The sequence below is a fragment of the Myotis yumanensis genome, unplaced genomic scaffold (assembly GCF_028538775.1).
Source record: "Myotis yumanensis isolate MYYU_CA2020_CCGP unplaced genomic scaffold, mMyoYum1.0.hap1 SCAF_6, whole genome shotgun sequence".
Taxonomy (NCBI): Eukaryota; Metazoa; Chordata; class Mammalia; order Chiroptera; family Vespertilionidae; genus Myotis; species Myotis yumanensis.
In genome coordinates this window covers 79,195,342-79,218,708 of record NW_027223757.1, presented here as the reverse complement: position 1 = coordinate 79,218,708, position 23,367 = coordinate 79,195,342, and the positions used below count along the sequence as shown (strand labels likewise).

The 23,367-nt window shown below is 36.4% G+C and overlaps 1 protein-coding gene across 2 annotated transcripts; it reads right to left on the bottom strand.

The window, feature by feature from the left end:
* Window positions 1-976: 976 nt before the first annotated feature.
* LOC139013190 (cysteine-rich secretory protein 3-like) lies at window positions 977-23,350 on the bottom strand. Of its 2 annotated transcripts, XM_070419356.1 has the most exons (8): window positions 23,314-23,350; window positions 13,877-13,947; window positions 10,725-10,841; window positions 8,865-8,952; window positions 7,051-7,199; window positions 6,526-6,623; window positions 4,302-4,390; window positions 977-2,562 (listed from the first exon to the last, which is right to left on the bottom strand). In XM_070419356.1, the coding sequence occupies exons 2-8, from the start codon at window positions 13,943-13,945 to the stop codon at window positions 2,435-2,437; spliced, it is 738 nt and encodes a 245-aa protein (XP_070275457.1). In that variant the 5' UTR covers window positions 13,946-13,947; window positions 23,314-23,350; the 3' UTR covers window positions 977-2,434. The 2 variants fall into 2 exon arrangements, with proteins under 2 accessions (XP_070275457.1, XP_070275459.1); XM_070419358.1 differs by lacking the exons at window positions 13,877-13,947; window positions 23,314-23,350 and adding an exon at window positions 12,073-12,080.
* Between the last annotated feature and the right edge of the window lie 17 nt (window positions 23,351-23,367).

Here is a 23,367-nt window from a genome sequence, read left to right as displayed (position 1 = left end):
GTCTTCTCTCTTCTATTGTGGCTGTAATCCATTGTCATCACCTCAGAGAGTATTTACCTATCTTATTTAAATTAACATTTTCTCCTCCCAGCTTGTCCTCATTATTCTTCATTCTCTTGCCCATTTTAGTTTATAACACTTATCACTTCCTATATTATATTAGGATTTATTTACAAATACATTGTTTTCTTTATGCCCTATTATAGTGTGAACTTTATGAAGTTCTGAACTTGGTCTGTTCTGTTAAACACTATTTTCAAAGGACCTAAATAAATACTTGAGTCATAATTGTTTCCAATAAATATTTGTTGAATGCAGGAATGAATTATTACGCATTGTAATGATTGTTATGAAAGGGAATATGGGAGCTATGAGGGGATGTTCTTCAGATTATTTATTCAAAGGAATGTCTTGGATGCAATGACATTCAATGTGAAGGAACTAGTCTAGCAAATAATAGAGGGATGAATCTTCCAGACAACGCTAATAGCAAACACAAATGCCCTGAGCTAAGAAAAATCTTGGGAAGCTTGAGATAATTTGATAAGATCATTCAATTTGGAGCATAAAAATTAAAGGAGAATGAAATAAAGTGAAATTAGATAGCAAAGTAGAGAAAAATGATTTACCTTCTTGCTAATCAATTTGAGCAATATTATCCTCAGTACTTGAGAGCTCTATGGGGAGGTTTTGAAAGTAGACAAATTAGGAAGTCTATCACTGTTGAGATTAGGAAATGTGTTGCAGAAACACCATCTGGGAGCTACATTGGTGGTCTTGGACCTATCCTTGTTTTGCCTTTGCCTCATGACTGATATCCTTGAAAAGATTAGTGATCCTAGACCCTGGATAAGCAGCTGAGTTTGATTTGACAATCTAATCATTGGTATTATATGAAAGTTCTTGAAAAAGACAAAAATCAAACATTTAGCAGTGGAAGTGAGGACTTCAAATTTGGTGGTAGTGGGGGGAAGGGGAGTCCGAGAAAGAATAACCAGATAATCTAGAGAACAAGTATGAGTGTCATGGAGCCGAGAAAAAGAGATTTTCATTTTTCTTTTACAATGCATTTTTTTATTTTGGAGTCATTTTATTTTATTTTATTATTTTTTGTTAATCATCACCCAAGGATATATTTTACCACTGATTTTTAGAGTGAGTGGAAGGGAGGGAGGGCAGGAAGGGAGAGAGAGAAAGAGAGAGAAAGAGAGATTGGTTGATTGGTTGCCTCCCACACAGGCTAGGGATCGAATATGCAACCCATATATATGCCTTTAATCAGAATAAAACCTGAAACCCTTTGGTGTGCAGGACAACACTCTATCCACTAAGCAACACAAGGGCTATTTTGGAGTCTTTTTAGATTTACAGAAATGTTGCTAAAATATTACAGAGAATTTCCATATACTCTAAATCCAATTTCAATTCCCTGTAATGTTATCATTTTACATTATCTTGATACATTTGGAAAGACTAAGAAATCATCATTACTATTAAAAACACTACAGAGTCTATTCAGATTTCACCAATTTTCTCCTTAATGATCTTTTTCTCTTCCAGGATCCAATCCAAAATACCATGTTGTATTTAGTTCTCATGTTTGTTTAGTCAACCTGGTCTGTAAAGGTTTCTCTGAACTTCCTTATTGCTCATGATTTTAACAGTTTGGAGGAGTCATGATCAGGGGTATTTTGTAGAATGATCCCTCCATTTAAATTTGCCTAATGTTTTATCTTATGATGAGATTTGGGTTACAAGATTTTAGAAAGAATACCACAGCAGTGAAATGCCTTTCTAATCACATCAGATGAAGGGTACATGAGTCCACTTATTACAGATGATGCTAACTTTGATTACTTAGTTAAAGTGGCATTTACCGGATTTCTCTAATGTGAAATTATTATAGCTCCCTTCCCATACTTGACTCTTTGGAAATGAGTCACTAAGTTCAGCCCAGGCTCAAAAGAGAGGAAACTAACTTCTACCTCCTGGAGGAAAGAGTATTTATGTATATTATATTAAGTTCTTCTTTAAGGAAGATATGTCTAAGAGAAGAGAGGTTTAAAAAAAGAGGGTGTGGTCATACTCTACTGTACAATTTATACAGATGAAGAATCAGAAGACTTCATTGCTTTTGGCAAAATGAAGGTTGGGTTCTCCTTAGGAAGAAAAACAATTTAATTTAATTATAGGGATGGAAGCTAGATGAGTGAGAAGGGTGAATGGCAGAGGAGGAATTAAAGACCACACATGTGAACTCTTCTTTGGATGAAAGACATTTCTGTAAAGTAAAAAGCAGACCCAGGAGAAAAAGATATAACTATTTGGAACCAAATTTATAGTTAACATGTATATGATTTCTTTGCTAATAAATGTCAAGTGTAAGTAGATGTGGCTCCCTTCCACTTAACCATAATCAGTCTATACTGGGCATTTAATAAATTTTTTTTGCACAATTGCAGGCAGCTTTGCAATTCGTCTTGACAAAATCATTTCCACAGCTCAATTGGTTCTTCAAATCTTTACAGTTAGAATACATATCGTCATACTCGCAAGCATTGGCTGGAACAAAAAAAAAAATTAGTCACTTCATTATCATTTTCCTCCATAGCAGTAGGTAACAGAAACAATAAATTCCATGTGAGTGAGGAGGAGGAAATAGAATGAACAAGTTGGCATCATTCATTATGCTCTGATGGCCATTTCCTATCTTGAGGGACATAAGGCCCCTTAGTTAAATTCACTGATTAAGGCATCATTTTTTTAATTTGAGTTTTTCCAAATATTTCTAAAATAAATGACTGGCTTTCCTCCCTCAGAAAACAGGATGAAGTGAATTTAAATAAATCTTTATGAAACTGCACTATCCAAAAGTATAGCCACTAGCCATGTGGTTGTTTAAATTTAAATTAAATAACTTTGAAATTTCAGATTCTCGGTGATACTAGTTACAGTTTGAGTGCGCAATAGCCAATGTGTCTAGGGACCACTTTACAGGACAGTGCAAATATTGAACATTTCCATCATCGCAGAAAATTATATTAGACACGGTTGCCACTAAACTTAATGCCACCAGCCTTTCTTTCGGGAGTAAGAAGTTGTTATGAGATGTGAAAGTAAAAAATATAAAAATAGAATTTTACTGTTATTATTGGACATTTCCACTTGGATGTCCCTCGGTGGCCACAAATCTCAAACTAAATTCATCATCCTACCTACAAGTTTGGCATTTCTTTGGTATATTTCCCCAACTCCCAAATCAATTCACCCAATCTCAGAGGCACGGCAGTCCCCACTACTAAATAATTCAAACCAAGAACTAGGAATCTATCTGAACTCATCCCCTTCTACTTTTTATCAGCGCTTAATAAGCGCAGGTAATAAGCACTGGCTATTCTACTTTTCCCTGTCTCTCATAGACTGCCCATATCTCTTCATTCATTTTGCCCAAATACAGTAAAGATATTTATTTGTTTTTGAACCAATTATGGTTATATCATTCACTCAGAAAGAATGCTACAATTTAGTCAGGTGAATGCATTTGAGAGGTAAAAATGAGTCAACTGTATTGTTCATAATAATTCTAATAATACATCCAACTAAAAAAAAACCTCTTTGTACCTCCACTCATAACAACACTGGAAATGAGATATAATATGAGGTTAATTTTTATTCTTTTTTGCTAAAATAGTTTTGAGGCTTCTGCAAATTTGATAGACATATTTAAAGTACATAAAAGTTACTAGCAAAACAAAAGTGCAAACGATTATTAAATTAAACTTGATGATTCCAACTATGCTATGAGGAAAATGAGAAGTTTAATATGATTAATACTTTGGTATATAAGGGACTATACTAGTATTTGGTGTGCCTGTCTAGACTGAGCTATATTCTGTGGTCTCACACCTTTATATTTGTATATACTTTCTTTTTAAAATGCCACCTTTTCTATAATAGCATTAACTTGATGAAAAGAAAATTCATATTTAATTACAATAGATTATTTTCACAGAAACATTTTCAGATATGCCAAAATGTAATTGGTTCAACATAGTCACAAATATACATCATTGGTAGATGTTTCTTTAGGTTACATATGATAACGGGCTTTCATTGAGAAAAGTACGTATATACTGAAGGGTTTTAGATGTTTTCTTAAACACACTCTGTTGATTAATTTTAAGGTTGTCTTCTGCATGAAGGCATTGCTTAAGTTGACTCCATTCAGAAGATTTCTGAATCTTTAAAAATAAATATCAGGTTATTTAATTATACTGGTAAATTAATGACTTCAGACTTACTGCATAATCCATTGTCACAATGACCAGGGCAGCTGGCACAAGGTGTTCCTTTTAGGTAGGGAGTAAGGCTTCTGCCAACAATATTACCACTGAAATTTGAAATAGAACATTTTTCAGTTTAGTTTATGCTCCAAGGGTAGCATCTATCACCTTATATAGCTGAGTATTCACTCAATGTTTTTCATTGTGTCATCTGAAAAACTAATATTGCCAATCTACTGTATACTCAGATAACAATGCAAAGTAAGATAATAATTCACACATACACGCAATTCCTTGACCATAATCTCACAGTCCGAGCAAGTGAAGTGGAATAAATAGGTCTAAAGTTTTGAGAGTATATTTTAATGTGGCAACACCTTTCATCTCTCAGTAGACATCGTCAAATTGCTAAGCAGTGCGCCCTGAGGTGCTGGCTAAGGGTAAAGCCTCTCCCTTTGAGATATTGTAGAAGCTCCTATGAACAGAAGGTTGCACGATGGAAAATGCTTAATATGAAATGTAATTTTATATTTTAAAAGGTAACTATAATTATTGACCATTTCTATAATATGGACTGGAGAAAGTAAAGCTCCAAAATAATGTTTGGCCTCTAGCTGCAGGATGGAGATATTTTCAAGCATTTTTGGGGGGAGGTGAGTGTGTTAGGATGGATTTTGAATGTCTAGAGGTTTTGTGTGTGAGATTTTATGTTTACCAAACATGGGAATGTTAGTTAGAATAAAAGGTTTCATTAACATAAATCTCTAGGGTATAGTGGTGTTACCATGACTAGCCTGCACTTGATTGATGATGATTATTCTATTGGCTGTTATCTAAAAATGCAAAAGAGTCAAAATGTCAGTTGGACCAAGTGGTCCAAGGTCCCAAGGCAATGCATTTGAATCTCAGTCTCTCTGCACAGAATATAACTGTATCTGTGTGAGCACCTGGGGAAAAAAAGTGAAATAGATATCAAGGTGTTTCTTGCTCCTGTTTTCCTTATTACTCATTCCAACTCTTACTACAGATGCCTGGCTCCAGATGTCTCCACTCTTACAGCCAGACAGTTGATTTGGGTGCATTCTCTTAGGCCCCTTCAATTCTTTCTACTAAACCCTAACCAGTGCTTGCAGGAAAATGACTGTGACCATCACACTTCTCAGAATGGAACCCAACCTCACCTGGCTTATCTGCAGTCTTAAAATAAATCATGTCAAAAGCTTGGTTTTGGGGGGAGCAATCTCTCCCTCCAGTGGCAAGTAATTTCAAACATCAAAAATAACCTATACATTGTGAATATATCTTCAATATATCCATCGGAATTTTTGTGGAGAATTCAAACATATTGCTTGAGGAAGGGGTTTATTTTCTGCTATACACCAGGATATATTTGTTGTTAATCCTCACTGGAGGATATTTTTTCCATTGATTTTTAGAGAGAGTGGAAGGGGGTGGGGGGAGAGAAACATCAACATGAGAGAGACACATGGCTTGATTGCAGCCTGCATGCATCTGGACCAGGGCTGGCAATTAAAACTGCAACCCAGGCACGTGCCTTTGACCCTTGCATGTTCTGTCAGACATTCTAACCACTGAGCACACAGGCCAGAGCTATTAAAAAAGATTTTAATGGGTAGTTCTTTCAGAGATTTTTGTGTTAAATTCTAAGAAGTGAATACTTAAGACATGACCATTTCTTGACAATTTGAAATATATCAGGAATTTCCTGAAAACCCTTTGAGGCCCAAGATTTAATCAGTTCTTAATGGTATACTACAGGTATTTTTAGATGAGCAGGAGTAGGAATATTTGAGTACAAGGGGCTGAAATCACTAGAAAGTCATTACCATCTTCTATTTCACCTTCACCCCTGGCCTTTCCATCCAGCTTTCACTTTCCAGATGTGAATTTAATATAAAACTGACAGTACCAAGTCTAGAGAACTACACACAACATACACCCATGAAGTAACCCTGAGCCTCTGGAAAAGCAGTTGAGAAGGAAGACAAATCATTTTAATCATGATGGAAGACAGCTTCCGAATAGTAGACTCAAATGTGAGAAATTGGTCTTCTTTCTGAGAAGTTGGTTGTGTCTCAAATTCAGAACATATTTCTAAAGATTTATCTCTCCCCTTCACTGAAATGTGCTTTTGTAGTCTGCATTGTCTATTACATGATAATTTTAAAATATTAAATTGCCAATGGCATCATTGACACCAAATTTGAAAGCATTTCCTTACCTGGGACAATATTGGCAAACATAGAAGTATTTCAGACTTCGTTCTTTAGGACAATAGGCAACTCCACATCCAACACGGTAAGACGAGTACCAAACAACCTACATGCCCATAAGTGCAAATATGAGAGTACGTTAGAGAAGGAAATATAAAAAAATAAATAATAGAAAATAAAAAAACTGAAAAGAATATTACTAACACACAATTTCATAACCTTATGGAAATACTTCAATTATTGAATTAAAGTAAAAATCTTTAAAACTATTACATTTTCATGCATATTCACTGTTTTATCCATTCAGACTACCCAAAAAATACAGAGTAAGTTTTCCTATTAAAAGCCTGCATGCTTTTGAAAATGATGGCTCACAGCTGAAATACCCACAAAATGTGAAGGCTATTCTTTATCTACTGGAGATCTTCCCCCAGATTCAACATTGGAATCAGTCAAAATTTGGAAAAGCTTTCTCTTTAGGGCATTTATGGCAAAGTTTTGTGTGTGTGTATTTTTTTCTTTTTTACCCTTACCTGGGTATAATGTCCAACCACAATATTCTTTTGTTTTGGTCCCATAGCATAGATAAAATCATTTCCCTCATCAAACCACTTTTGGATTGCATATGACCATGAATTAGGCTGACTTGACATAAAGAGATTCTCACCACAGCCTCTTTTACCTAAGAAAAAAAACAGACCATTCATGGGGAAAGCAATAAAGCATGCAATGGTTGATATTGAGAGAGAGAGAGAGAGAGATCATCTATCTATTATCTATCTATCTATCTATCTATCTATCTATCTATCATCTGTATCTATCAATGGAGTACTTGATCTTCAAACAAGTGCCCATAGTTGCTAACTGTTCATTAATACATAGAAAGTTCCTTCTCAGCTGTAAGCCGAATTGAAACCAAATATTCCAAACACATTGAGGCTGGTTCAACATGCAAAATTTTGAGTAGATGAAGTCCTCTTTCTTTCATAGCTACTCCCTCTAAAGTCATTCATTTACATATTAAATTCTTCATGAGTGTATGCCTCATGTGCTCTCAACTGTGTATTGTTAGCTTGCTGAAAGCAGAAAGCAACTCATGGTATTTCTCTTATTCTCACCCACACTTACCAGAAGTTTTTCATATATAGCAACTTTAATAAATGTTTAGGGTACTTATTTTGTGTAAACTTTGAAAACAATTTTACTTTCAGTCTTTAAGGGTTCCAAGCATGAAGCAGATGACATTAGGAGGGACACTGTTTTCAAAGTTTATGGGTCTCCCTTTAATCAGCAAATCATAATGTCACAGGCCAACTTCTCCTCAAAGAATTAGGATAAAAGTGCTTTGCAGCCCTCAAACATTTCAATGTACTTTTCAAACCTTGAAATTAAGATTTACATTTGGATGGCTTGAAATGTAATGTCTACATGCTACTCAAAGGGTGTGTAAACTACTCTTGCATAGCTCCTTATGAAGGGAAGGAAGAAAGACGCTGAAATTTTAACAGTAGATTGGGATCTTCAAAACCAGTTATTCCAATCTTTTTCTGAATATAAGTCATCCCTCTCAATAATTTCATTAAATTATAGAATCAAAAATAACAGTGACAGTCCTACTTTCAAAACAGGTGGATTACTTACTATTTTCAAATTGGGCTTGCCTATATCTGTCACTTGCTATTTCAAGTAAATATTTTGTTTAATTGTTGATACATATGACATCTAATTGTTTTTAGGTTCCTCAATGTAGAGGTCATGTCTTTGAGGCTATTTTCGAGTCTATTGTAGTATTGCATGCTTTGTAAGAGCATCCAGAACACACAAAAGATTTGACTTACTGTCATCAAAAGTTAAAAAGATGCTAATGGTAAATATTTTTTGAGTAAAATTCAGAACGGTTTGACAAAATTCAAAGTATTTTATAAATTCAAAAATAAATAGTTTTCAAAATACAAACAGGCTCCATACTATGAAAAGGGCAATGGGTTAGAAGTCCGAAATTCTAATTTTGAATTTCCCATATGTAACACTTGTTAGCAATTATTTTCCTGCTGAGAGTGAGTCCCTTACTCTTTAAACAGAGAAAGAAATGACATATGATGTGCTTTACTCATGAGATGGTCAAGAGGTACCAATATGACATTGTGTGAGACAGTTTTTATAAAAGACAGAACAGTAAGCACAAGGTGGTGCTTCTACAAACTTTCTCTCACACAGGGAGACTTTAACTTGAAAAAGACAGCATTAGAAGCAATATTTATCCACAAGGTTTCTTAATGCAACATCCAAAAATGGCCCCTTATTATCTTACTTGTTCATCTACTCAACAAATATTTGATTTACATACCAACTTTTCGATCCTGTGAGGAACTGTGCTTGAGAACACACTTGTTTGCCCACCGTTGGGCGTTTGCTGCTGCCTTGCTGTCCCATTGCTAAAACAAAGGGGGAGAGAAGATAGGCACCTAATGACTTAAAACACAGAGGTGCATAAGGCTTATAATGAGATTGGTAGCTTCATTCACTTCACTATAACTTTTTCTGTACATGCCTATTCTGATTATTATAATCAAAGACCATTTTTTAATGTGCCCCTTTCTGCTCCAAAAGAAATAGAGATAGTATGGCTACCCCAAGCAACTGTGAAGTCTAAGATAGTTAAGTCTATGGATGATAGCACAGCAGGAATACCTGAAGACTTTTAGCAGTGGTCTTATCCTAAATATTGATAAACATGTACAAGTATTAACATCATTTTTCCGATAATACTGAGCTGGTATACTTAATTTCTAGTTTCTTTTGTTTGTTTGTTTGTTTGTTTCAGCACTTAATATGTTTCTGAGACATTTGGCTTCTGGCACTAGGCCCAGACTGGTCTGTTATTTACCCTAAACGTCATTGATCCTAAAGGGAAAATGTCTTCCTGATTATAGATTGGGAGGAGATAGTGATCAGAAAAACATAGTGGTCCCTTAGTGGATGTCCAAAGATTTGGTTTTAATTCTGCCTCCATAACTTAAATAACCCTGTAAAATAGACAAGTTGTTTAACCATTATTAAGTATAATTAAGAATCTGTGCTGCCCAGCCCTGGTGGTTCAGTGATTGAGCATCGAGCTATGACCCAGGATGTCATGGGTTTGATTCCTGGTCAGGGCACATGCCCAGGTTGCAGGCTTTATCCCCAGTGTGGCCTGCAGGAGGCAGCCAATCAATGATTCTCTCTCATCATTCATGTTTCTATCTCTCTCCCTCTCCCTTTCTCTCTGAAATCAATAAAAAAAAAATTTTTTTTTAAAAGAATTTGTGCCAACTTAAATAGCCCCATGAAACGAACAAGTTATTAAACCATTACAAAGTACAATTAAGAATTTCTGCCTTGTACCATGGAGTTAGTGAAGGTCAAGTTTTGGACCCCTCACTTGCATAGGCCCTGCCACGGTTGTACTACGGGACCTCAGAATATGCATAGTCATAAAAAAAATTTTTTTTCAGTGCTAAGATAGTTGTGTACTCTTTTCCTGAAAGAGGGTTCCTTTAAGCTTCAAGTCAGCAACACTTGAATTTCCTGGTCTAATAACATGTCTCTGAGGAAAGGTCAAGGGTTCAAGGTGAAACCTACATGGGTGGAGTGGACATTAATAATAAGGATGATGTCGATGATGATTGTAGGTTGTCTGACTGTACGGAGAGGAGCTGCACAGAAGAGCTGCCTATAGCCAGAGAACTTATTGGGTCAAAACAAATAGAAAAGGCCCAGTGAAAGTGTCTAAACGTCAATTTATCAAGGTCAGAGGGCACACACTAACCTCAGGGCCAGGGTTCCTGAATGGGTTTCAGGGGTTCCCTGGGTCCCCTGAAATTGTATGCAATTTATATATGCATACAATATATAATTTCTCTGGGAAGAGACATTTCACTCACAAAGACGGAGAACTCTGAAATGCACATGATAGTGAACCAATTCTGACAGATCACATTATTCTAGTGAATTGAACACACAAGGGTAGGATGATACACAATTTTTAAGAAAAATGGTATGTGGAATGAGGAAAAGTACTTCTGACATGTCAATAACAAAGCTCTCATGAACTATCAGAGACAGAACTCCCTAAGTCACAAAGTTCTTCGAGATCTTTTTTTTTTTACGGGGAGACTGTGATGATCACAACCAGCTCAAACCACTTTCCTCTGTGGCCACCTCTTACCATCTTCAGCATGTTTCTGGCCGGTGGAGAGACTGATCTTCTTACTTCATTGTGTTTATTTACAATCTCCCTTTGCACTTCTCTTCGGCCGGTTGCCATCGCAGCAAAACCTGGCTTCTAAAGGAAAGCCAAATCAAAATGAGTTTTTAAAAGTTTGAAAAATTGCATATGAGCAAATTAATTCAAGAGCACAGAGATTATTTCAAAAGTATTCAGTTCAAGCCGATAGTAATTGTTAAGTATTGCCAATGAATCTGAACCCAAGCTATGATTTTTAAATAGAAAAGAAATAGTGTTAAATTTTGAGAGTGGGGATGTTATTCATGTCATGACGATTCAAAACACCTCTGAGGCCACAAATACCACTTTCTAGTATGAAGAGACGTCTCAATGTGATTGGTCTAGACATCTGAGTGATAGCATAATGACAAAGTTGTAAGATGGGAACCATTAAGACATTTTCATTCACAGTCAGGCTGCAGCAAGGGAGTGATAAGAGGAGGGTCAGGTGACTCTACACTTGAAGGGGGAACTTTGACCCGACATGGTACCTGTATTCAAAGAAAGAACGTGTAGGACTAGTCCAGTGATGGCGAACCTATGACACGAGTGTCAGAGGTGACACGCGAACTCATTTTTTTGGTTGGTTTTTCTTTGTTAAATGGCATTTAAATATATAAAATAAATTTCAAAAATAGAAGTCTTTGTTTTACTATGGTTGAAAATATCAAAACATTTCTATATGTGACATGGCACCAGAGTTAAGTTAGAGTTTTTGAAAATGCTGACACACCGAGCTCAAAAGGTTCGCCATCACTGGCCCTAGTCCAAGTGCATTCAATAATCTATGATTTACCTGTTATGTAGCAGCTCTTATGGAATTAATCAAAAGACAGTTTTCTAATATTAAACAAATCTCCAAGTCAATTTGGAGGGAGCAAGCAATTAATGGGCTATTGCTGGTTTTGTTCATTTTAGTAACAAAAATATAATTAAGGTATTAATCAGATGCTCATATTTTTGGTATATCTTTGTGTGTGTGTGTGTGTGTTTGGGGGGGGGGGGGTCTAAGCATAGAGGCAAGCAGAGTGTGTAATTATTCCATAAAGTTTACACAATTTGATGGCCTAAATTTGCACAAAAGTGTGATATTATGCGAGCATGTGCAACATTGTGAAGTATAATTCTCAACAGACAAAACCCTTTATTGATTTTCCCTGACACTCTGGAATAACTTATTCTCTCTTTCCACAAGCACTGAGTTTTTGCAAAGTCCTCCAAATACTGTAAGCATAGGTCTGACCATACTCATGTTGCCACTATCTACTTATGCATCCATTTCTCCCACCTGCATGTATATTCCTAAGGGCAGGGACCAAGACTGAATGTCAGCATACCCACAGATCCGCCACATTCCCAGCCACTGATACCTAAGTTGAAAAGGATGCACATGAATATTAGCAGTGACCAATCAAAGCATAAAATAATGTCCCTGAATACATCCTATTAACCCTCAAAAACCTATTTAAAATCATTTTATTTCAAAGCATATCAAAATGTGGTGTCTCAGAAAGAAGAAGTAATTATTTCCTACTTCTTACCCCATCTTGTTTTGTAGATAACAATGCTACCAAAAAATGCATACCTTTGTTTCTCTTTTAACAAAATTAATAAAAGTTTTATTAGGTGATGAGAAATATGAAAGTGTTGAAAATAAAATGGATAAATATGGTTTCTATCTATCATTAAAAACTGATATTGAATAGGCAATATGACATAAATAATTATAATGCCACATGATAAATAAAATGATAGGCGAGATCGACTAGATATAGAGGAAGGAAGGCGGGATCAATTTTTCCTGATTGGGGTTAGGAAAGGCTTCACAAAAGATGGCCTGGATTGGGGTTTTGAGAGGTGAATAATGTTTTCTAGGCATTTTGAGAGGCACAGAAACCCCTGGGTGGAGGGAATTTAGAGCATCAGATCAGCAAACATTTAGTGATGCAAAGGATCTAATGATAGTGACCTTTTTAACGATTTTATAAATGAAAACCAGGATATGGATCAGAGAGGTAATAGGGTATCAGAAAAGGCTATGAAAGAATATCTCTAGGAAAGAAATTGGGAAGACAGTAAATGACTTGAATGAAGCCCTGAGTGATGGATATATTGTCTTCAGATTGAAAGTTGATTAATAATGATTGCATTCCTGAATGCCAAATGAGGTTTGACCCAGTGTCAGAATTCTCTGTCTTAGGGGTCCTAGCTAATCTTGTATGCCCAGTGCTAAAGAAGGCTGTGTGAACGGACAGCCAGAACCAAAGGTCCTCACATTCACAGGTTCTCTGATCAGAAAATAGATTTCTTATATGGGCATGACACACCAATTAAAGAGGGTAATTGATACTTCTCTTGGGATTATTAAAGTGAAACAACATATTAGAAATAATTAGAGCATCTTATCTTACACAAATTAATTGTAAAAGTTACAAGAAAAAATCCAAATGCTTAATATTTCCAGTAAATTTTCTTTTTCTTAAATTAAAAAAAAAAGGTATACTTATTCTTACAAAGTAACTATGAAAATTAAATGTGGTGATGTATGTGAAGAAGTTTTGCTAGTTTGAGATTATGCAAATATATTGTTAATGTTCAGTGGGGATCACATTGAAATAGATTAAATAAAAGTAAATCAGAAAATGATCTTGAGATTAGAGGAGTTTCATTAGCTTTTAAACACACATTGACCAGTTTTGTCAACAGAAAAATAATTAAAGCATCAAAGGTCATTTTAACTTTTTGGTGGCTACTTTACAAAAGAAAAAAATAGGTTAAGTTGATATTTATAATATATTTTTGAAACATATTCAAAATATATGCTTCTGTCATGCAATCCATATTAAAATTATTAATGAGATGTTTTACCACCCTTTTTTAACTAAGTCGTTGAACTCTGCTATGCATTCTATTCATGCAGATCTCAATTCTGACTACCCATATGTCGTGTTCAATACCTTCATGTGTTTAGGGGCTACTGTACCTTGTGATGTCGCAGACACACACTCCCTTTTTACTTTGGAAAGTTAATCTAATCGCTTGCTGTCCTTCAGGGTTGTCTGATCTGAAAATATTTTCAACCTCGACCATACCTGTCCATTTGCAGGAAAGAATGGAAGCAACACAGCAGCCAGAAACAGCAACGCCGGGAACAACGCCATTGCTGGTAAAACAAAACAAAGGCAACAAGGACCTGAGTTGGAATTTTAGTGCATGAACTTCTGAGGAACACAGTGATGGAGGGTGGGGGAGGGACGAGGAGGTGATGAAACAAGGTAAGGATATAATTTATCCTGAATTCATTAGTAATGCAACACGAGAGGTTCTGTCACAGGAAACCAGTAGAATGATAATGGATTCAGCCCCCAAAGCAAGCTTGTAACGGAGATAACAAAGAACAGAGAGATGCACGTCACTGAAATAGCGCACCTGTAAATATTAAAGTTCCACCACCCAATTCCACCCTAGTCCCACGGTTTTGTTTATGTAGCATTTCTTTTCAAGGTCTAGGAGTGGCTTCACATTGCCCATGGAGAAGTAATAATAGCTCCCAACTGTTACTATTATGGGGATACTACTGCACTAGTCCTTGCTAGTTTCCTTGATCCTCCTTATCTTTATAAATACCCTTATTAACGTCTTTTCAATTTACCCCTCAGCTTGTGCCATTTCTTCCTTCTGATTCATATATTTGCCATTGAAAAACCCTAGGTAAATCCACTAAGAAATAGTGATTTAAAAAAAATACTTTCTACCACTCTCCTCAGTCCTTTCCATGTGTTGTCATCCATTCCCACTCAAACCTTTCTTTTTATTACAATGCCTCAAATTCCAAAAAAAGGTAATACTCTCCTTTGGAACTAAAAACAGAAAAAATCACTTTTAAGAGATTATTGACCCTGTATTAATACTCTTCATATGTTCACACCTTTTGCCTCGCTAATTCAACTTCCTGAAGAAATAATATATACTGGAAAAACTTTAGGTGTACATTTTTATCACATTAATATTCATAAGGGTAAAACAATTAATTACATGCTCACCAACAGGGAGATAAAATGTCAAAATAAATTAGAATACATTCTTTTATTAGAGAATATGAGACATAAAATTATGTTTATGATGGTTTTATAACAAGGAAAATGCATAAATTTCAAAATTAAGTTAAAAAATAAGACCAAGGTACATTGGGTTATCCTTAGCCTTCTATAATGGATAAAAGTCTGTCCTCTCAAAATTCACATGTTCAAGCACTAACCTTCTGTGAGGCTGTATTTGTGTTTGGGTCTTTAAAAAGGTAGTTAAAGAAAAGTGAGGACATAAAGATGGGACCTAATCCAATAGGATTAGTGTATATATATGGAGACACCAGAGAGTGCATTTGCTCTGTGCATATTCTCTCTCTCTTTCTCTCTCTCTCTTTTCTGCACACACAGAGAAGAGGCCATGTGAGAATGCAGTGAGAAGGGGGCTGTCTGCAAGCCAGGAAGAGAAAAATCACCAGAAATTGACCGTACTGGTACCTTGGTCTCAGATTCTAACCTCTAGACCTGTGAGAAAATACATATCTGTGATGTTTAAGTCACCCACACTGTGGTCATTTGTTATGGCAGCCCAGGCAGACTCATGTACATTCTCTTATTTACTGGTAATACTAGAGGCCTGAAATGTGTGCACTCAAGGAGGGGGCGGGGGAGGCCCCCTCAGCCCAGCCTGCACCCTCTTGCAGTTCAGGAGCCCTTGGGGGATGTCTGACTGATGGCTTAGGCCCACTGCCCTTGCTCACTAGCCATGAGCCTGCTTTCTGGCTGAGCAGCATTCCCCCTGTGGGAGCTCACTGACCACCAGGGGGCAGCTCCTGCATTGCACATCTGCCCCCTGGTGGTGAGTGCACATCATAGCAACTGATCTTTTTGCCTTTTGGTCAATTTGTATATTAGTCTTTTATTATATAGGATTTGAGGACTACCTTATTTTCAAGAATGTTCCAAGGTCCATAACATACTAATTTGAAATCTTCTTCAGCTACAGATGTGCGAGCAAGGCACTGAGGTAGCAGGGTATCTGCAACCACCACCAAGCATCCATATCTCAAGGCAGCTTTGCTCCTCTCATGGACATATGAAAAAAACTCTGTGACATAGGTAGTTGGGGCCAATTTTAAGATAAGGTAGCAGAAAAGAAATTATTGCATAGAGCAATTGATGATCTTAGTGTGTAGAGACATCTGGAAATGAGTGCATTATGACTCTCTTGGAGGACAGTAACAGCAACAGACCTCATCCCCTTCTCCCACAGAATTCATGCTCACACACAAAGCCAGGCAAAGAAAAGATGAGATTAAACAGAAATAAGAGAGAATGAGTTTATCCTCACGTGATAAGACATTCTTTTCTTCATTTCCTATAATGAGTCTATATTCCTATAATTACAGTAATTAGAAAAAGAAAACATCTTTGTGCCAAAGATACTATTACCTCTTGGAAAATTTTTCTGTCTCTGTCTTGGTTACTTTTTTTGCAACTTGGTGTAGCTAATAGGTCAGGAATTATGATGTCCAAGTAAGAGAAGTACAGAGGCATAGAGGTATTAAGTGACCTCCCGACAGTCTCATTGCTAGTGTATCACTGAGGCAGAACCCAAGATTTCTTTTAGCATCAATATCTATATCCCACTGAACTATACTATACATTTTGGGGGCTGAGGTTTCAAAATAAATAAATATTTTTCCTTGGAAAAAATAGTCATGCATTACTATAAGTCTTTTGGCAGCTGATAAATGTTGATTACTCAACATGTTTGAGAAAAAAAATTTGAAATTAACAATGTTAACAATTAAGTACAATCTTGACCTTCAAATATAAAATAAAACTCCTAAGACTTTGAGAGCTCAAATAATATTTTCTTAGGATGTCATTATAAGTTAAAGACATAACCCGTTATGATAACTTTTATTTATGTTACTTTGTTGAACTAATGAAGGACTTTGTTGACATTTTAATAAAGTGATGTTGCCCTTTAAATAACTAGAATGGAAAGGGGGTGTGTGTTGAAATGGAAATCACAAAATTGATAACATATTCCTGTAAGGGTTCTGTAACAAATAAAAGTTATATAGGTGTTTCTATAATGCTTTTTCAATTTAAGCTCTTCTATACAATTAAATTTTTTTTCATAACAATAAGAAAAGGTTTATTTTGTTTGTATTGTAGTTTTGAGGTAGAACAGAGGAAGGAGTGAAGAACAGAATGAAAATTTGAAGACAAAAAAAGAAAAACCTGGAAAGAAAAATGAACTTATGTCTGTACAAAGCAAACACACAAACTGAATGTCAAAAATAGCCATTTTTATTTCTCAGAGATACCTGGTCCCCTATTGAGCAATCCTGAACTCTGGCACCTGTATTGTGATAAAGAAATGAGAGCAAAGTGAGGGTTAGGAAGCCTGGGTTTTTGTCATTTGGCGTTCTTTTACCCGGCTCCTCTTAAACTAGATGAAATTTACAATCTTCATTTGTCAAATAAAAACATGGTGACATAGGGTCACCTCATATTCTGAGGTTTAAAGTTATAAATAACGTTAAAGAATTTGAAAGCATTAAAAAATCACTATATACATACAAGTCCTAGCATTAACATTACTACTTGTATTATCATTTGTGATGCTTGCTCCCTTACATGGGAGTGTTGCCAGCAAAAATCTCAGGGATGGCGTTTGCTGGAGAGAGAGCCACCTGGTCCAAGATCATGCTTCCTTCCCAAGGTACCCTCATCCTATGTCTATCAGGTATGGGGTGCGGAGGCCTGACTTCCCAGTCCAACTAGTGACAACTCTGAAATATGATCCTGGCTTCAGAACCACTCTGAAGTACTTGATTGGCTGAATCCTCCAATGTGAAGACATCCCTGCTTGATTTCTTACCTTTGTCCAATCCTCATTCCTTCCCTTCCTGGGGAATTAATCCCAAGTACATCTCTTAATAAACTTGTGTCTCAGATTTTCTTCACATTGCCTAGGAACCCAACCTGGGCATCATTCATTAGATTATCTTTATTCCATTACATTAGTCAGTTTAGTCTCCCTATTTACACTTTCATTACCTCTTCCTTTGATCCTATGCCCTTTATGCCTTTGATCATGTTAATCCTCAAACCTGGATTCTAACCACATTTTCGAGAATATTTCAAAGTCTCTCTCTTTCCAAAGAAACCACAGACTGACAACAAAAACACTGATCTTGCCACTGAATAGGAGCATTTAAAATTCAACCAGTAAAATTTCGCTTATACTCCCTTTTTTTCTGATCATGTGCAGGATCTACTTTATCTCCATTTCTTCATGTACATTTGCCTTTTTTCCATAAATTGATTGTATGTTTGGAAAAGGCAAAATACAATCATCACATTATTTTCAATTCCTTGTGGCTAAACTGTCTTCGCTCAGTGGTGGAGCTGCAGAAGCTTTTCGACTCCCCAGAGGATTCTCTCTTAGGACCATGTCCTTGGGCAGGCCCCTCCCTCTGGCTCTGGCCTCCAGGGAGCCTCTTGCAGAATTTGAGCAACGGAGAGGAACTGATTCTCCTTTTTTTTTTTTTTTTTTTACAAGTTAATGACAGTCAGATATTGTTCTTTCTTTTAGCACACATTCATCAAGTTTTACTCCCTTTGTCTAAGGTAGCATGCTAGATATTGCTGACCATGATCAAGTGAACAAAATATGCTTCCTGCCAGCCCTCAGGGTCCTAGCTCACCATTAGGGGAGTCCATCATCCACATACCCAGAGTCTGGGCTATTTGGACTATCCCAGGTGTGCAAAAGTGAAGGCTAAAGTTTTATTTTCTTTGGCCCTGACAAATTGTGATGCTTGTGCAAAAGGATGGGGAGAACCTAACGCAGGGCTCTGGAAGTAAGTATTAAGGATGAGGTAAATGTGATTAAGATTTAGCATCAGCTGGAAGACCAAAGCATTTAGCTCCACTCCCTTCCTCTTCCCCTGGTGCTTATAGAATATGGTGTAATTTGTTTTCATGGAGGAGAGTCCCACAGAAAAATGTTAGAAAGAATAAGATAAATAACTGCCTCTTCCTGTCGTGGACTTCCATGTAGACAATTTCCAAATGTGTGTAGTTGCACATTTCCTCTGCTAATTTTAATTCTTTTAAAATCATTTCCCTAAAAGCAGTTATTTTGCTAAGTGTAAGTTCCCAAGTCTCTCTCCACTCTGCCGTCTGTAATTCTCCTTTTTTTTTAAGAAATTAGTAATTTCTCTTAAGTGTGACTAGAGAAAAGCCAAATTGAGACATTTCAAAGATGTGTAGTTCCATATGTTGAGGGCTTACTACTATGTAATTACAGACTGCAGACAGCAAGCGGTGTCTTTCTGAAGCATAAATGTAAATGATACAATTAAACTGTAATATACTGCTCCTTCCTCACATTGATGTTAGGGCCACCCCTATGTTTCAAAGGCTCACTTGAAAATAAATCCTTTTCTCAAATGACATATCACTGTTTATTAACTTAATAAAAACATATATTTATAAAAATTAAACCAAAATTAGAAAATTCACATGCCGGAAGCCGGTCCATCCTTGCTGCTTGACACAGTCGCTGCAGGAAAGAAACATCTGCACAGCATATGTTTCAAGGGACCTGGCATATATAGCATATTGTTCTTAATATGTTTGCTCTCCTTAGTGCCATGTGTTTTAACCAAGGTCACCTCTCCGAGAAAGGTTGTTTCCCCAGGTAAGGATTTTTCCCTGAGGTTAGGGAGGGGATACAACCCCTTAATTAAGTGCCAGGCGGTTAGTTAAGCTACATAATCTTTACTCCCTGGAATGGAGATAAGAAACGCCCTAACCTTTGTAATAGAAATTGACAGGATTAAAATCGGCTGGTATAAATACGGATGTAACAAGACAATAAACATCAGATCCTAACCAGAACCTAGCCAGAGAACATGGCAAAAGATCCTGGACAGAACCTGGCTACAGAACTTCACTGGAGAACCTAGACAGAACATGGCAAAAGAACCTGGATAGAACCTGGCTAAAGAACCTGGTGACTGAACCTGGCTGGAGAACCTGGAGAACCTAGCTGGAGAACCTAGCGAGAGAACATGGCACCAGAACTTGGTTGGAGATCTTGACCAGACCTTGGTTGGAGTTCCTAACCAGAACTTCGCTGGAGATCCTGCACAGAACTTGACTGGAGATCCAAGACAGAACTTGGCTGGAGTTCCTGGCTAGAGATCCTGGCTAGGCTGCTGATCAACTGAACGCTGTCTCCATGTCATTCCTTCATCGCCAACTCTGTCCACACCTTTGGGGACCCCTGGACCTGCTGGGGTTGGACCCCAGCATTCACAGACTAAAAAAATTATTTAGCAAAAAAAAAAAGAGCAGAGACAGAGGAGATCATTAATTCATAATGACATTATACTAAACTAGAGGCCTGATGCACGAAATTCGTCAAGAGTAGGTCTTCCTTCCCCGGCTGCTGGTACTGACTTCCCTCTGGCACCTGGGACCTGGGCTTCCCTCGCAGCCTCGGCTTCATCTGGAAGGTCTAATTACCATATCATGCTTTTATTATTATAGATATCTACAGCAAATATTCTAGTTATGGGAGAAATGAGGAGCATTCCATTTAATATTGGGAACAAGAAAAAAATGACTTATGTCACTGTTATTGTTCAACATTGAAGTGGAGAGTTTCTGATAAAAACCATAACAAAAGGAAAAAATATATATTCATTAGTCTTGCAAGGGAAGAGATAAATATTATTATGCTCAAATGATAGTCACCTATCTAGAAATTACACCATAATCAACAAGTTTGCTAGATGCCATATCAACTTACAAAAATACTATTGCCATATACCAGCAACATTCAACTAGAAAATAAAATTTAAAGAAAGATGCTACCTATAACTGTAACAAAAACTATAAAGTATATATATATAAAATAACCAAGAAAAAAATCCTTTTGGGGGAAAACTTTAAAACCCTAGTAAACTCCCTAGCCGGTTGACTGAGTGGATAGAGCATTGGCCTGCAGACTGAAGGATTCTGTGTTCAATGCCGGTCAAGGGCACATGCCTGGTTGCAGGCTCAATCCCCAGTGGGGGGCGTGCAAGAGGCAGCTGATCAATGATCCTCTCTCATCATTGATGTTTCTATCTCTTCTCTCTCTCTCTTCCTATCTGAAATAACATAAATAAATAAAAACACTAGTAAAAGACATAAAATATCTGCATAAATTGAAGTTTTCCATGCTTCTAACTTGTATGTGTTGATATAATAAAGATAGCAATTTGAATTAAACTAATATGTTCTTTATAAGTTCTTTAAAATTCCAATAAGAATTCTGATCAGCATATGAATAATGAAGCAAACCTTTTATAAGAAGTAACATGGACATCTTTTCATATTTAATTATTAAGATAGACTTCAAACTTATGTTGACAAAAATGTGATATTATTGTAGGAGCAGACACATGGACCTAGAGAGGTGAATAGAAATTTGAAGAGACAAACCAAACAAGGTAGCATAAAAATCTATTTAGGAGGAAGAGTAGGTTACCAAGCATATAGTGTTAGAAAAATTAGTTCACTATATGGAGAAAAATAAAACCAGATCCTTCTTAAGCATCACCTATAAAGGTGAATGTAGAGGGATTAAACTTATAAATAGGTAAAAAAAAAAAAAAAAGTAAGTTTAATGCAACTTTTCAGGGCTATCCCTTTGCCCTGGGTGAGTCTCACATAACAATGCTGTTATATGGTGCTGGTGTGTATATGTGAAGCACTGTACCCCTCTTTTGGGCTCATTTAAAGCTCCTAAGAATCTAGGTATTAGATGTTACTCAGTACCCCAGTTTATAGCTAGTAGTCCCAGGATCTGAGATTTCATAATGAAATGCCATGAACTTGCACGCAGAACTGGGAGATAAACCCACACACTTTAACCTCAAAGCCCTCACCCCTGAAAGGAGGGAAGAGAAATGTTTTAAACAATACAGACCATAAAAGAGGCCATTAAAAGCATTAATGCACATGCATATAATGTGTGCAAAATAGGTATACACACACACACACACACACACACACACACACACAAGTATCCTAATCACAGCACAGAAAAGTATCTGATACAACTTTTTCAAACTCTCAATGTGATATGTGATCTTCATCCTGATCACTTTCTTTCACCACTTACTTCTCTGTAAGAGAGAAAGCAGCTTAGACACTAACAATGTTTGCAAACTCTCTAGGCTTTGTCATGAGGGAAATCTGTAAAAATTTCTAAATGATAATAACTGCTTTGACAGTTCTGAAAAGCATTTTTTTTCTTTTTTCAAGGATGATTCAACCCCCGCCTTCTTTGTTTGAATTTACTAAACATCTCTTTAATTCTGAGCAGTATCTGATTTACACATTATTTGAGAGTTCTGCCACTCTTCCTCCTAATTTACTTCTTCCTCAAACCCGAGCCCAATTCAGTGGCCCCAGCTGACTTCCCACACATCAGAGAGTAGCTCCGGGCTGAAAACATGTCATCAGTTTAATTTCCTTTGATTCTCCTCCAGAGAGTTAGTCATCCAGGCAGACACTGGTATTGGCTTTATCCAGGGGAAGAGGCAACTTCAGATCTTCTCTGGCAATAGAATAAGTCCTCCCTAAGCTCCCTGCCTCACATTCAGCCACGGAGGAGAAAGGCATTAATAAAATATTTTGAAAGTAGAATCTTTCCTCTCTGAGGTAAATAACTTCTTACATGTTGTCCTTAGGTAGCTCTGTGGTTTTTTAGTTTCTGTTTCTCCAGAGTCACTTATTATTAGAAACATAAAGTTCTATGTGAAAATTGCTTCGGAATATAAAACATACAAAACAGATATTCTACTTAATTATTTATGCAAATTAGCTGCCTAAGTAGATTGACTTTTGATTGGGAATTTTCAGAAAGTCCTAAAAAATTTTGTATAAGTTGAGTGCATTTTATGGGGGAAATTGTATCTTATACTGATAATCTTTAATAGAATATTTTTTTATCTCAAATAAGTACTATAATTTGGTTTTGATGGATTTAAACCTATGAACAACACCTTCCCATTCTTAGTTTAATAATGTCTGTATTAACACAGATCCATATATGTGAATATTAGTAAATTATTAATATATGGACATATGCACACACATATGGCCATACTTTTTTATTTTTCTATTAAAGGAAGTTTTAGTATAATTGTTTCCAAAACTCATAGACATGAAAATGTGTTATATTGCTTATTTTATAATAAAAAGCAAAAAATTCATACAGATGTTAAATTTGATAAAAGTGCTTTTGCTAGATTAGAGCTATTAAGAAGAGTATTATAACTTAAGGTTATTATTCTCTATAAAAGTTATCAATAGAGTTTCTGAAAATCATAGATTCATTTACTAGCTATCATTTACCACTGCCAAGGCATAAACATATTGGCATCATAAAATGTTCACCTCAAAATAGAGCAGTTGTCACTTACGGTTGGTGCTCAGAGCAAGGTAAAGAGTCTGCTTTATCTGTAGGAAGAAGGAAA

Bases quoted from the DNA above. Each gene is read 5' to 3' on its own strand.
- LOC139013190 (XM_070419356.1), bottom strand. From the start codon at position 13,945: ATGGCGTTGTTCCCGGCGTTGCTGTTTCTGGCTGCTGTGTTGCTTCCA. The intron at 8,953-10,724 runs GTAAGAGGTGGC...CCTTTGTTTTAG, and splicing joins CCAGAAACATGCTGAAGATG to CAATGGGACAGCAAGGCAGC. The intron at 2,563-4,301 runs GTAAGTCTGAAG...TTTTTGTTCCAG, and splicing joins TTGTGACAATGGATTATGCA to CCAATGCTTGCGAGTATGAC.